Below are 16,389 nucleotides of genomic sequence, written 5' to 3' on the forward strand. Positions count from 1 at the left end.
TTCAGCTTGTGAAAATTCACTGAGCTGCACGCTCAATGTGCACTTTTCAATACGCATATTAGACTTCAACAAAAAGTTAAAAATAAATCCAGTAGAGCCAATTTCCTATAATGTCCTTAAAGTGCCACCTAGTGGCACAAATTAAGTGTAAACAAGAGGGAAGATTCATCTCTAGCCACTTTAAAGAATATGGCCCAATTTCTAGCAGCACATTCTGGGAGCTCTCCCTGGCACACAGAATCCTGACACAAGGATTCAGTGGCAAGCAAACCTATCACTACAGAGCATGCTAGCACCAATGAGCCTACGATGATGCACATCTCTTCCCAACTCCGCCTGTGATCAGTTATGGTTGGAGTATTTATAACACAGACATCGACAAAGGCTACAAATTGGGGCTTTTTCTTTTTTCAGAGAGGTTCACCAGCACACCAGTAGGTGATATCTATAGAACTTGCTGAGCAGAACAGGGTATTCAGGAGGGAGTCATGAGGAAAGAAATCCTTTAACCTGTCTTCCCTGGACAGACTTATTTCCCTCTTCCTCACCTTGAAGGCAAGGCCTTAGTCTGGTTTCTTCTTATTATGCTTGAGAAACAGAGTTGGGAAGGACCACTCACAGCAAGCCTTTGAAGTTGCCAGTTTAATAAAGGATATTTGCTTAAGGTTTTGCTAGTAAATACTGAAAGACAAAGCATCTTTGTCAGATAAAGGTCCTCAAGGCAAAGCTGCAAACTATAGACACAGGCATCGTGATCCTGGAGTTAAGAGACTGTGGGTTAAAAGGCTGATGGGGACGCCTATCTGTCTTTCCATTGATTCTTCTTCTCATTGCCATTATTTACAGCAACAGGTGATGATGTGGATTTGGCCTACAGGTAGTAGTTTGCTGACCCCTAATGTAGGCAGAGGGTCAGCCGGTGAAAGGTCACAGAAGCGAGAAAGAATGTGATTGTACCGCAAGTGGTTTAGTAAGCCAGTCCAGCACTCACTCTTGGCTTGTGATCACTAACTTCTGGCTATCCTGAGTCTGTTCTTCTGGGTTTGCCAACTAGACCCTGCCTCTGTTTCACTGGGCCTGCAGTGATAATAATTCTAACAGCTAATTGCCATTGAGGGCTGACCATATGTCAGGCACTGTTTAAAGTGCTTTGGAAATATTAATTCATTTAATCATCAAACAACCCTATGAGAGTAGATACTACCATAGTGTCTTTCAGATGATTTTATAGATGACGAAACTGAGACACAGAGAGGCTAAGCAACTTGCCAAAAGACACAAAGCCAGTAAGAGATAGAGATAGGATGTGAATTCCAAGCCCAGGTTCTTAACTAGTTAGGCTGCCTCCTGGGCCTGACCTCTGGTTGTCCTCCACTGTCCTTTCCGATTAATGCCATAGCACATTTGGGCACCCTTCCATCCTGCCCCACTTCCACACTTGCTCCTCCCCTGACACTTAGGAATGCTTCCTAGCTTCTGTCACTGTGTGGTGTGGGGGATCAAAGAGGAGAAATAAGGATTCCACTACTCAGGAACCTAGAAATCAGCCAAACTGACTGCCAGGAAAACACTGGGCTATCTTATTAGATATAAGAAACATGAGGGCTGGCCCCATGACTGAGTGGTTAAGTTCGCACGCTCTGCTTCGGCGGCCCAAGGTTTCACCAGTTCGGATCCTGGGCACCTACACAGCACCACTCATCAAGCCATGCTGAGGTGGCATCCCACATGCCACAACTAGAAGGACCCCCAACTAAAAATACACAACTATGTACGGGGGGTTTTGGGGAGAAAAAGGAAAAAAGAAAAAAAAAAAAAAGAAAAAAGAAACGGTGTCCAGCTATTGCCCACAACCCTTGACAATAAAGCATGAGGAAATGGGTATGTGCACCACGAGAGACTACAGAATGGATGGTGATAGGCATGACTGCCTTCAGAGGGTGAGGAAGGATGAGATGAAGGAGCCACAGGAGAAGGAGCAAATCACAACCTTTGTGCTACCATAGTTCTCAGCAAAGTGTGGGCCTATGTAAGCACATTCCATTAACACCTGATGAATTGACTACATGAACTTACGGCATCTTTCAGAAGAATGATGCTACCAAAGTAAGCTTTACACAATAATATCGTGAGTACAATATAATGATGACAAATAAAAATGGCAAGCAATAGGCTATATTGGAGAATATGAGGAAGCCATTTGGTATAAACCTAATTCAGCCTGACCTTGTCTTTCCAAAAGGGCTGACCGAGGCGTTGAGCATGCATTGTATATCTGCTTTAGATTTTCCCTATGGCAAGAACAAAGGCCCTTGAGATAAAGGTGCAACTTCCCTCCCCCTCCCAACGTTGGCGTCTCCTTAAGGATTAAGCATCTTTCCTTAGGCTAGAAACTGACTGCTGCACTCACCTGTGACCGCCCAGCTCGAGACAACAGACTTGCCTCCTGCTATGCCCTCCAAGGTAGCAGACCCACTACCTGCTGTGTCCATCAAGTGTTGTGCCGACAGGGCAATCTTGTGACTATTGTGGGAGGGACATTTCAATCATATGTGAAACACCCTGTTTGGGGGTATATAACCACTCTGTGCACCCCACTTCTTCGGTGCTTCCCAAAGGAAGAAAGGTCCTCAGATTTCAGCTCAGAATAAACTCACCCAAATTTTCATTTACAGATTGGTTATGGATTATTTTCATCGACAATGAGGAGGGGGAAACCTAAGAAAAAAAACAAGCTACCAGTGGTGGGGTAAAGCTAATTTATTAAGTGGTTTCATAACATAAAATGTATCCCTGATAAAGATAACGTGTCAACTCCGTTGTGAAGAAGAGAGAGGTTAAGCTAATAATTCTGAGACGTGGTTGCACACATAGCATAGTAGGAGGAGCTGGCACCTGGGGGCGAGAGAACCAGGGTTAGCATCACAACTTTAACTCTTGCTTGCTGCGGGTGAACTTGGGCAAATTCCCCAAGCTCTCTGTGCCTTAGTTCACTTATCTGCAAAATAAAGATAGCAACAGAACTTATTGCACATGGTTGCTAGGATTAAATGAGTTAGTATTTGTCAAGCACTTAGAAGAGGATCTGGCACATAAGCACTATACTTAAGTGTTTCGTAAATTAATAAAATAAACGAAGAATCACAAAGCATCTATGGTTTGAGTACTTTTGAAATCAATTTTGAAATGCTCAAATTATAATGATTTATTGATGCAAAAGTTCTGCCTTTTTGTTCCCTTTGAGAAGGCGAGATAAGGGGTACACTTGGCCTTTTGCTACACCAAATATGGCCCACCCACTGACCAAAATGTGAAAGCTATTTTGGCCAAGATGAATTTAAGGGGAAGGCACTTAAAAATAAGCATTTTAGCTTAATGTAAGGAAATACTTCACATTTTCATATTATAATACTTGTCATGTCTTCTTTGACCCACTGGATTTTTAAGAATATGTTGTCTAATTTTCACATATTAATGAATCCTCCAGTTTTACTTCTATTATTGATTTCTAGTTCTTCCATTGTGGTCAGAGAAGATACTTTGTATGATTTCAATCTTTTTAAGTTTATTGTTTCGTGGCCTAACACGTGGTCTACCCTGTACAATGTTCCATGTGCACTTGAGAAAAATGTGTGTTCTGCATTGTTGAGTAGGGTGTTCTATAGATGTCTGTTGGGTCTAGTTGGTTTATAGGGTTGTTCAAGTCCTCTACTTCATTACTGGTCTCTGTCTAGTTCTATCCATTGTTGAAAGTGAGATTTTGACATCTCCATTACTGTAGAACTATTTACTCCCTTTTCTGTTGATTTTTGCTTCATATAGTTTGGGGCTCTGTTGTTAGGTATCTATATGTTTACAATTTTCTTATCTTCTTAATGGATTGACCCTTTTATCAATACATAATGTCCTTCCATGTCTCGTAAAAATTTTTGTCTTTAAGTCTGTTTTGTCTGATATTAGTATAGCCACTCCAGCTCTCTTTTGGTTACTATTTGCATAGAGTATCTTTTTCCATCCTTCTACTTTCAACCTATTTGTATCAGTGAATCTAAAGTAAATCTCTTGTAGACAATATATAGTTGGATACTTTTTTAGTCCACTCAGTCTCTGCCTTTTAATTGGAGATTTTAATCCATTTAATTTAAAGTCATTACTGATAAGGAAACATTTACCTCTGCCATTTTGCTATTTCTTTTCTATGTGTTATACCTATTTTGTTCCTCAATTCTTCTATCACTGTCTTCTTTTGTGATTAACTGGGTTTTTTTTTCTAGTGTACCATTTTTATTACCTTCTCATTTTTTTCCTGTATATTTTTAAGATTTTTCCTTAGTGGTTACCCTAGGGATTACAGTTAACATTTTAACTTTGTAACAATTAAGTTTGAGTTAGTACCAACTTAGTTTCAATAGTATACAAAAGCTCTGTTCCTTTACAGCCCTGCCATTCCCTTATATTATGATCACAAATTACATCTTTATATACACGTGCCCATTAACATAGATTTGTAATTATTGTTTTAAGCGTTTCTCTTTTAAATCATATAAAAAAAAAAAAGAGGAGTTACCAATCAATGCAACACTCCTGGCTTTTATATTTACCTCCATAGCTACCTTTACCGTTCTTCATTTCTTTGTATGGCTTCCAGGTAGTACCTAGTATCCTTTCATTTCAGCCTGGAGGACTCCCTTTACCATTTCTTATAGGCCAAGTCTACTAGGGACAAACTCCTTGAGTTTTTGCTTATCTAGGAATGTCTCAGTTTCCAGTAACACTATCTATGGGGGTGTCAAGCACCTCCCCAGGCCACCTGCTGCCATCAGGTCAGGGTTAGGAGACTAGATTCCCCCTTTGATCTCCACTGAAGCCATGTCTGCTGGCTAGGAAAGCACTACATGCTGCCAGGTGAGGGACAAGAGACCAGACTCCCCAGCTGGTTTCTGCTGACACTGGAGGGAAGGACATCCATGGTGTTTGGCTAGGGTAGGGGAGGTATTGTCAAAAAAGGTTTATATCCAGCTTGGCTACCCCTTTCCCAGTCCTTTGGCTAGAGAGTAGATCTTTCTCAGGGCTTCTTTGGTCTGCATCTGTTAGCGGTTCAAGGTTGCAGGCTTCTCCAGTATCCATGGGAAATTTAAAAAAAACTCAGGCAACTCACTGCCATGCCATTACTCCCTTAGCAGAGAATTGACCTATAGGATAAGCACCAACTCTGTAGATGGCACTTTACTCCGTTTATATGCAAACAGTGAGCTATTAAGTTGAACTCTCTGTTTAACACTGCTCCATATGAAACAACTAACTCTAATTGCTTTTTAGTCACTTATCCTATGAATCAGCCTGTTTTTTAAAAATGTGTCACCTCTTCTGAGCTGAGCCAAAATACCATGCCCTGGTCTCCAGCCTGTCCACAGGAAAACGTAGGACACAAACCACTTCATTCTTTATATATTCACTTGGTCCTTCTTGATCTTACCTATAGTAAGAAAAATAAAAAGATCTGTTTCTTTGAATTTATTCCTTTTCCTAACTCCAGGACCCTATTTGTATAACTTAATCCAGATGTTCATATCATATCATCGCAGTGGTTGGTATCAGTAGGGGCCAGCTAAACTGCATTCTATGCTGAAAACCTATACCTCATCTCACTCACTTGATAAAAGTAGAGATATACTTTTAGTGTATGTAGAAATTATCTATACATACCTTTGTGCACATATCTGCAAATGTATAAATTCTTTTATCTTACATACTTAAAACCTGGAAGTACACCACTGATTGGCCACAAAGTCTTTTTTTTTTTTTTTTGAGGAAGATTAGCTCTGAGCTAACTACTGCCAATCCTCCTCTTTTTGCTGAGGAAGACTGGCCCTGAGCTAACATCCATGCCCATCTTCCTCTACTTTATACGTGGGACGCCTACCACAGCATGGCGTGCCAAGTGGTGCCATGTCTGCACCCGGGATCCGAACCAGCAAACCCCAGGCCGCGGAGAAGCAGAACGTGTGCACTTAACCACTGAGCCATCGGGCCAGCCCCGGCCACAAAGTTTTTTAAACAGCATTCCTTTTTAGGAACAAAACATTTTCTTGTTAATTACAATCTAGTCTTGACCATTTATCAAGTTAAATAATATGAAAATTTTAAATCCAAAAATAATCCAAAACTTTTTTATCTTAATCTCTTCTCAGAGCTACTAATAAATATAACGATTTTAATTACACCAGGCTTCCTGGTTTCTCCCCTAGGTACTACAGTTTAAACCCCATAAAAGAAGTCTCTGTAGTTAAGTATATACATCTCTTTCCCAAAGTCAGGTTGATTGTCCACGTATACCAAGGAACAGTCAAAGAAAATTTTAACAGAGCAAAAGAAGAATTCAGAGTGTTTAAGTTTTCTGTAATAAAACTTGCTGTGAAGTGGTAAAAATTACCTCATGGGAGAGCAAGCAAGAGGGAATCGAAAAGCAAGGAAGAAAACATAACAAACTGAAAACATGACAATTTGAAATCCCAAGCTAATGTACAGTAACTTTCTTTTACATTTTCAACTCTTCTAGGGAAAACTACTGGCATAAGATATAAAAATTAACTTTAATCACATAATACAGAGATGAGGTGACAGAAGAGAGAGGTTTGGAAATGTTCTTATGAATATCTTAAGGCTGGCGTATAATAATGTTTCCTAACCACTAAGCCCTCAGGATATTAATAGGCATTTTATAAATAAAGAGATGAATGGTCACACAAGCTAGGAAATTGCCTTTAACAAAATTGACCAGGTTTCTTTACCATAGGACTTCAAAACCTTTAATGGGCTCATATGCACTGTGAATCTCCCAGAACGGGTAAAGAGGCAGCAGCTGGCAAATCTGTCTTACCACAGAGCCGGATTAATATCTCCCAAAAGACTGTTTTATCACAAGCAGTTTGGGAAAGACTAGAACACATAAGTGCCCCATACAGGTGATTAGGTGAGTTTCTTCTGGGGTCAATATTAGGAATTTGTCATTGCACAAAGACTAAACACAATCATGTGTTTATTACCCAGGACTTCCTCTGCTGAATATGTGTATCCCACCTACAATGGACCAAAGGGGAAGAGTCGGGGGAGAGAAGTGGTGGAGGGATTTTCTGCCTGCATTTCTTACACACCTGTGTCTGCAATCTGAAATCTCCAGTTAGGCATCTGAGTTGGAGGCTTGGGCTGAGCTCTGGGCTCACTGTTTACATTGTGATGGGGAATCTGGTAGACAAAGAAAGTCTCATTCATTAATAGTGACTTGAGAATTCTCAGTCCCCGGTCTGATCCTGGGTCACTAAGCCCCAAAGTAGGCAGGAAGCCCACCTCAAGCAGCTCAGATGAGGACTACTGATAGCAGCAACACATTTTACAACCAGGAAGTAACTATTGTCACTTGCACAGCAGGAGAAAGATAAGGAAGTTGGTCACAAAAGCCCTTTCAGATAGGTCTTCTACACATTCATCCAGGTGCCTCCCAAGCCCCAGTTTGAAACCTGCAGCTGGTAGATAAGCACCTCCAGAATGCCCGCTAATTTTGTTGTGACACAGTCCAGGTTTGCTGTCGGTGCAAATCAGGAGCCTCATCTCATCCAGGTCCTCCTCCGGGGGACATGATGAAAGCCTCAATTGCCAGTGAAATGGATCACTGTCTTCCTGTATACACAGACACTCTGACCCCAATGATGGGAAGGGGAGCAATCTTTAGGAGAGATGGACCTCAGTTTGGGAGCTGGCTCTACTATTACTGGCTATGTCACCTTGAGTGACTTGCTTAACCCCTGTATGCTTCAATTTCCTCATCTGTAAAAAAAGGATAATATTAGTACCTACTCCATAGGGTTTTTGTGAAGATTAAATAATGCATTGAAAGCACTTAGCACAATGCCTGGTCTATTGTAGATGCTCAATAGACAGACCTAATAATTTAAGTGAGGAGAAATTATAATCAGGGAAAGGCTTAGAACTAAAGCTTGGCATTAGACATAAAGCAGAGACTCAATAAATACTTGATCGATGAACCAATATCTCTTAAAGCCAACGCTGGAGTATTTGGAGAAGGGCTTCTCACTTGTTTATAGGTGGGTCAGGAAGAACAGGACTTTTACCCTTCAAACTGAAGCAGGAAGCCAATACCTCATGGTATTTGCATCTCAAGGTTGAGTGGATGCTAAAGACCATCTAATTCTCTAAAAGGAGGACAAGCAAATGTTACAAGTGGTTTCACTGACTCAGCAAGTTCTGAGCTGTGCCATATGGAAAGGTACACTCTGAACCATCCAGAGCAATGAGGCAGAAACTGGGACTGTTTATAGAGAAATTTCCCAACACTTTGTGCCAAAAGTCAGAGAGGGTCTTTAAGGAAAGAAAGTTTCTTCAGCAGCAATTAATAAAAGAAAGGATCTGTAGCACCCTTTACCATATTCCACAGATTTGCTGCGTGCTTCTCATTTTCAACTCCGCAAAGAGTGTTGATGAATAAGGCCTTAGTAGCACATGTAAATAAGGCAGAATTAATTCACAGGTGAAACAGATTTTGGTGACACACTCTCCCAACTCCTGCTGTTTCAGCTTATTGTTCCAAGGGAAAATAGCCTCAAGAAAGCATACTGGGCCCAAACCACAGCACTAACCCCATGCTGATGACCATTTATTTTTAGTTTATGCAGAATTAACACAGCTCCTAAAACAAGTGATGAAAATACAGGCACCCAGAATGCACATAGCATACAGAAAACCATGTCCTCCACCCCCAACTGGAGAGACACCCCTTCTTCTACTCCTCTCTCTGTATGAAAACCACATGCAACCCTCTGCAGCCATGAGTGCACGAGTACACATTTGCTTGGTTGCTGATTGAGGAAACTTTCCCTTTTCCACATGAGGTTGGGGGGCTAGCAGATAAGAAGAAATTCAATCACTCTCTGCTCTTCGTCCAGATGTCATCTTGGGAATCTGACCAGCCAGTTTTATGGCAATCAAGTCATGCAAAGGAAGCACACTGGTAGGACAACCCTCTATGACCAAACAGTTTACAGAAATCAACATCTGTCTCCTACCTGTGATGGACAAGGTCTCGGAGGGAGCGCGGGTGGTGGAGGTAACAATCCTGATTTAGTGGCTGAAAAGAAAAACGCATACTGTAAAAGACTACCAAAATAAAACATCCTTCCACTTGTTAATTGCAAATAGCAATCCCATTTAACATGTTTAAATGTTTTAAATCCATCTGAAGGCTTTATAAAAAAAAATGAGTACGTGCTATTTGTAATCACTTTTTCATTTTCATCCTACTTGAAATCCAAGTATTCATATAGGCTGTTGTGATTAAGACAGTGTAAAACAGTAAGGAAAACATATCCTTTCATCAAAAGACTGGAACCTAGCACATGAAAGGCAGTCAATCCCTCATCATTCTGATGTTAATTATTTAGTTTTGAATAATCTAGGCCCTTTGGCTTCTCTCATATTTCTCCCTAGCTCTGGTCATTACACTGCTCATTAGTTCAGCAGGTAGGCTGCAGAAACTAAGGGAGCCGAAATCCCAACTACGCAGCTCTGCTGCCCTGTAAGTGAGTGGATCTGATAGCAGTAGGGGAGGTGAAAGTGATGGACTAAAATGATGCTTAGGGATTCTTCAAAAATCTCAATTTCCTTTTCTCTCCTTGATCCTTATTATCAGGGATAATTAAATCTGTTTCTCAAATAATCTGGCCCCATTTAAAGGATCTTTTGAAAGAAAGTTTCAGTCTAATTCTTTTTTAATTTTGTGAGATACAGAGAAAATATGAGTTACGCCAAGAACATCTGAACTGTAACTTAATGAAAATAAACATCTGCTATTGAATTATAAAGTTCATAATCGCACACAAGAAATAAGTTTATCATCACACACTGGCAAGTTAAACCACATTCCTTACAAACTCCTTAGTGCTTCGAACACTGTGCTCTATATCACTACACATAGTTTATTTGCAAAACCATAATATGCATGCTAATATTTGGACAATTTTCTGTGCCTTAAAAATAAATCAGCAACATGCGAAGAACATAAAAGTTTTTGCAAATCACTTTTGATTTGACCTAGTTAAATCAGACAAGCTAGAAGACGGAGTTTGGGGCTTTCCACAAAGGTAACTCAGAGTAATTTCACAGAGATTTTCATTCTGAGCCAGTGCACGGATTATCTGGTACAACCATGTGAGCCCATCAACGATTCCTCTCAATCTGTCTTGTGTTAAGATTTATGAAACACATCAGTGGGTCAAAACTGCAGAGGTGATGAGACCTTGAACAGACTTCGATAACAAAGCATGTAGCAGCAGAGAATGACAAAAGTCTCAGAAATTATCCATCTCAGGGCCCCTACTCCACAGGTCCTCATGGATTGGGCCTTTACATTACCAGGTACTTTAAAAACAAACAAACAAAAATCTATACACGCTTTTAAGGGAAAGGCCTTGCACCAAGAATAAAGTGTGGGTTAAAATAACCTTTCATTAACAAAAGAGGACTAAGAAATGATAAGCCATTTAATGAAACTGACTTCTGCTTCCAGCCAAAAATGAGTAAGAGCTATACTCTCCCATTTGAAACAGCCAAAAACAAACATATACTCTTTATATGAAACAACAGTTTAAGACACTGGAACAAAACATATAAAACAACAGTTTTCAAGACACTAGGAAATCAGGCAACAAAAGACAGTGATCCCTGAGAGACAGGAAACAAGGTGAGCTGTGTGACTGACTGTCCCTGCTTACTGCCCTGAGAGTTACTAGAAATAGGACCTACATCCTGATTCATGTCTGAATAATTTCATTTTTACTATTAACTTTTTTAAATGTCCTATTTTTGTAAAAGATTATGTGAGGGTCTGTTTCTGAAAATACTTTTGGGTAAAATTATATCACCTATGAATATTAACAGCAGTTTTGTTTCCTCTTTTCAGTACCTTTATCTATTTTTGTGGGGTTTTTTGTTTTGTTTTTTTTAAAGATTGGCACCTGAGCGAACAACTGTTGCCAATCTTCTTTTTTTTTTTCTGCTTTATCTCCCCAAACCCACCCCCCCATACATAGTTGTATATCTTAGTTGCAGGTCCTTCTAGTTGTGGGATGTGGGACACCACCTCAACGTGGCCTGATGAGCGCTGCCTTGTCCGCACCCAGGATCCGAACCCTGGGCCGCCACAGCGGAGCGCGCGAACTTAACCACTCAGCCATGGAGCAGGCCCCTATTTTTGGTTTTGATCTTACTCACCCAGCTAGAACTACTGTAAAGTTGAATAATAGTGGTGATACAGGCATTCTTGTCTTTTCTTGATCTCAAAGGTAATAAGGCTATTTCACCATTAAGTCTGGTATTTGCCATATGTTTGTTGTAGATCCCCTTTAACAGATGATAAAAATTTCCATCTATTTTTTTGAGATTTTTTAATAACTTGTTGGATTTTAACGAAAGCTGCATCTGCATCCATTGAGATGACGGTATGATTTTTTCCTTATAATTTGTTAATATGATATATTATGAATTTTTTAATATTAAAACACTCTTGTAGATCTAGGATAATCTCAATTTAGTCAGATTTTTATATCTTCTTGGCTTATATTTAGACTTAGTTAATATTTTGTTTAGAATTTTTGCAACTATATTCATGAGTGAGACTGAGTTTCCTTTCCCATGTGGTCCTCTGTTATACTTGATTTGGCTGGAGAGTGTTCCCCCTGTCTATACTCTGGAATATGTTTGTAAGATTGGAAAAGTTTGTTGTTGTTGAACGTCAGGCAAAACTTGCTAAGAACCATGTGGGCCCAGAGTTTGCTTTGAAACAAGATTTTTAACGATTCCTCTTCTTTAAATGTTATAGGATTATTCAGACTTTCTAATTCTTAAGTCAGTTTTGATGAATAAATGTCTAGAAAAATATTTATTTTGTCTAAATTTTCACACATTGCCATAAAGGTCATCTTAATCTCTGCATATGTAATTTTCTTTTTCCATTCCTAATACCGTCTGTCATCACTTTGTCCTTCATTAATCTCACCTGATATTTGTCAGTTTTATTACTCTTTTCAAATAACCAACTTTTAACTTTTTTAAGCCTCTATATTATATGCTTGCTTTCTGTTTCATTAATGTCTGCAGCATCTCCTTCCATTTATTTCTTTGGGCTTATCCTATTATTCTTTTTCTAGCTTAAATTGGTTGCTTAGCTCATTCATTTCCAGCTTTTCTTCTTTTCTACTGTAAGCATTTAGTTATTAATTTTCTTCCAAGTATCTCTTTAACAGAATCTCATAGGTTTTGATATATGAGATCATTCAGTTTTAAAATTTTCCTAATTTCCATTATAATTTCCTTTATGATATTACTTTCTATCTGAAGTTCATCCTTTAGAATTTCCTTTATTGAGAGTCTCTTAGTAGCAAGCTTAGTTTATTTGACTGGAAAGTCTTTATCTTGCCCTCATTCTTGAAAGAAGATTTCACTGGGTACAGAATTCTAGATTGACAGCTGTTTTCTCCCAGCACACTGAAAATAACATTTCACTGTCTTCTGGCTTCCATGATGGTTGTTGAGAAGTCAGATGTCAGTACAATCATTGTTTTTGGTAGGCACTCTGTCTTCTCTTTGGTTGCTTCCAAGATCTTCTTTTTGTTTTTGGTACTCTGCAGTACCAAACTTTACCCTGTGTCTGCATTCCATTTCTTCATCCTCTTTTTCTTTCATAACCTGCTGAACTTCAATGGAATTTCTGAACTATGTGATATCCCATTAACTTCGGGAAATTCTCAGTGATTCTTCAAATATTGTCTTTCCACCATTTTCTTTCATCTCTCCTTCTGGAGCTCTTTGTCTAGCTGTGCTGTGCTCTGGATAATTTTCTAAGATCTGTTGTCCAATTAAGCAACTCCCTCTTCAACTGTACTTAACGTCCTGTTAATCCAGTCTTGAGTTTATTTCAATTACTAATTTTTCATTTCTAGAAGTTCAATTTTGTCTTTTTCCAAAATGGCTTTTTCATTTTTATAATTTCTTAATTACTTTTCATTTTATTCATCTCCTTTTCTTTCAACATAGTAAACACATTTATGTAACAGTCTGTGTCTGATAATTCCAAAATCTGAGGGCTTTGTATTTCCTACGGTTTTATTGCTTCTGCTGGTTCTCTCTCATTGTGTTCCATTTCCTAGAGTGCTTGGCAACCTTTGACTCTGAACGCATATTCCTTGGGACTTTACCTGTAGGAATATTCTGGGGCCTGGGTGGAAAATGAGTTTCTCCTCTATTACTTCTGTCAGAAAACTGAAGGTACTATCAACCTGGGACCACTTTAAACTAAAATCTTGGCTTGATACTGTGAGAGATTCCTACTTTCTGCTGTCCTGAGATTTTGCTACCTGTCTTATAGTAAAACTTTTGAGTATAGATAGTAGTTTTAATATTTACAACTAATTTCACTGTTATCTCATTAACACAACAGTGAAGAGAACTGTTTAAAACTGGGAAAACAGACGAGTGACCGATAGCTGAATGAGCAGTAGAGAAAGCAGAGAGCAACCAATTTGCACCACAGAAGCCTCCTGATTCTCAAGAATTGGTGATATCAAACTTCTCTGGAAGTAGGGGTAAAATGAGGAAAGTAATAAAAAGTAAAGAAAATTAGCTGACGGTGGATCCTACTTCCTACCCTTCAGGAGAAGGGCATACCTCGGCAAGACCCTTAAGATCTGGTTCCAGCTATAATTCATGCTGTTTTTGGCTTCAGGATCCCTGCTCCTGTGGTCCCCTCTGCCTGTAGTGGCCATGCCCTACCCCTACTTCACCTGGATAACTCAGAATATAGTAAGCGACCAATAAATATTTGTTTGAAATAACATAAGAACTATAGGATTATGTTCCATCCCCATATTAAAAAAAAAAAAAAAAAGACTGGGGATGCCCAGTGGTGCAGTGGTTAAGTTCACACGTTCCGCTTCAGTGGCCTGCAGTTCGCCAGTTTGGATCCCAGGCGTGGACCTACACACCACTTACCAATCCATGCTGTGGCAGGCGTCCCACATATAAAGTAGAGGAAGATGGGCACGGATGTTAGCTCGGGGCCAGTCTTCCTCAGCAAAGAGAGGAGAATTGGCGGCAGATGCTAGCTCAGGGCTAATCTTCCTCAAAAAAAAAAAAAAAGACTGCTTGAAGCAGTTCAGGAGCAGTTAGGTCCTGAGGTTTTTCTCCCACATTCTGCTCAGTTTCAGCATGTTTCCCCTTCAGCAAAAGGCAAGAAATATTTTTCTTTTCCAGGGAGGACATCAGGCCCAGATGAAGGGATGAGGGCCACACTGAAAACAGGAGGATTCGGTAAATGTATGTACTTTGGAGATGCTGAGACTCTTCCAGCCCTCTTCTTCTCTGCTCCCAGACTGTTGCATCCAGAGATTGGAAGAATGCGCTCCAGGGAACTGGACCAGCCAAGAAGGAAGTTCTAGATACCAACATCAAGAGATCTCCAATAAGATGGCCCAGTCAGATCATTCTACCATGAGGCCCACAGGCGGCAAGTCCCATCCATTTATTCATATACTCCAATCAGCTTTTTAGCCCTCATTCTTAAATCTAAACAGATAATGAAGTATTACTAGATAGCTGCAGAAAATTTCTAACCTAAGTTAGAGCAATAAAAATAGAAAAAAGTAACCTCAAAGAAACAGATTAGATCTATGTTTAAATGTTTCAATATATATTAATATTATCGGACTGATCATTCAGTTTAGTCCAGAAATATTTAAATATTTACTATGTGCCAGGCACTGTTTGAGGTGCTGGGAAAATATCAGTGGAAAAAATAGGTGCACCTACAGCACGACTGACAAACAATAATGTACAACTGAAATTTCACAAGATTGTAAGCTATCACAAACTCAATAAAAATTATCTTAAAAAATAGGAAAAAAAAGCTCTACCCTCATGAAATTTACATTCTACTAAGAAGATAAATAATGGGGTGGAAGTGAGGGATGAAATTTTAACAGAGTCATCAGGGAAAGCCTCAATAAGAGATAAGAGATGCTATTTGCAAAGACGACATAATGGGATGCTATTGAAAAAAGAACATTCAAAAACTTAAAAAGAGCACTTGGAAATTAAAAACATGATAGCTGAAAAGGAAAGTATAATAGAAAGGTTCAAACATAATCTGAGGAAATCTTAAAGAAAGTAGGGTAATATCTGAATAAAAGTTCCACAAAAAGAAACAGAAAAAATAGCAGGAAGAAATCAATTAAATAGTTCAAAATATTTCCCAGAAATGAAGAATGTGAGTTACTAAATTAAAAGAGCCCACTGAGTGCCCAGAATAATGGAAGAAAACAGACCTGTGGCAAGGCACATCAATACAAAATTTCAAAATAGTGGAGTTAGAAAATTTACAAGTTTCCAGCAGCGGGTAAGAGAGGAGGGCAGGCCACATACAAAGGATCAGGAGTGCAGATGGTTTTAGACTTCTTAATATACCATTGGAAGCTAGAATTCATTGGAGCAATGTCATCAAAATTCTGAAGAAAACTTATTTCCATCCGACGATTATATACCCAAACTAGCAGCCAGCACAATGCTTCAATTAAAAATATTTTTAAACATGCAGGGTCTCAAGTTGAGCTCCATGCACCCTTTCCAAGAAACCTACTCAAGGATGTGCTCTATCAAACAAGAGAGTAAACCAAGAAAGAGCCAGACATAGGACACAGGATAAAGGACATCCACTATGGGAGAAAGGAGAAGGGAATCCTCAGATAACAGTGTAGGGAGATGCCATAATGAAAAACTATGTACCAGGCATAGAAGACAATCACTTTAGATTTCTTCAAAAAGATGAAACTAAAACGATGTATCAGAATTTCATGAGAGGAACTTTAGAACATTGAGGGAGTCTACAGTTGATTCAGGGGCAAGTACATTAAAAAGATACAAGTTGATTATCCACTTCAAGGCAAACAAAACTCTGTGCAAGTAAGAAAAGTAAATAATTTACTATATGGCTTATATAGTCATAATAATAACATAAACACTACTTACTAATCTAACCAAAATTATAATATAAATATACTGGGAGGGTGGAAGAGGGGAAAGGTGCTAGAGGAGGGAAGACAGTAGATGATGACTAAACCCGGAAAGTCAACAAGAGGTTATACACACATGTTATTTTGAAATATGAAGGAAATACCAAAATAATCAACATAAAAAGTCCTGTAGCAAAGTGTATTCTCCCAAGTCTTGAGGTCTATCAACGGCCTTGGAGGTACTTCCCAGACTTCAGTTTGTCCCCTCAGTTCAGCATGGAGCCCTGGGCCTTCCCCTCCACCATATCAGGATATC

The 16,389-nt window shown here is 39.3% G+C and overlaps 1 protein-coding gene across 8 annotated transcripts in view; it reads right to left on the minus strand.

Annotated features, from left to right (window-relative positions):
* REPS2 (RALBP1 associated Eps domain containing 2) overlaps positions 1 to 16,389 on the minus strand; it is a 192,497-nt gene that overhangs the window by 41,260 nt on the left and 134,848 nt on the right. For all 8 annotated transcript variants that reach the window (XM_046673865.1, XM_046673858.1, XM_046673862.1 and 5 more), the window contains one exon: positions 9,081 to 9,142. In XM_046673865.1, coding sequence (XP_046529821.1) covers positions 9,081 to 9,142 — 62 coding nt within the window. The remainder of the gene's footprint in view (positions 1 to 9,080; positions 9,143 to 16,389) is intronic.

Source organism: Equus quagga, chromosome 10 (assembly GCF_021613505.1).
Source record: "Equus quagga isolate Etosha38 chromosome 10, UCLA_HA_Equagga_1.0, whole genome shotgun sequence".
NCBI lineage: Eukaryota > Metazoa > Chordata > Mammalia > Perissodactyla > Equidae > Equus > Equus quagga.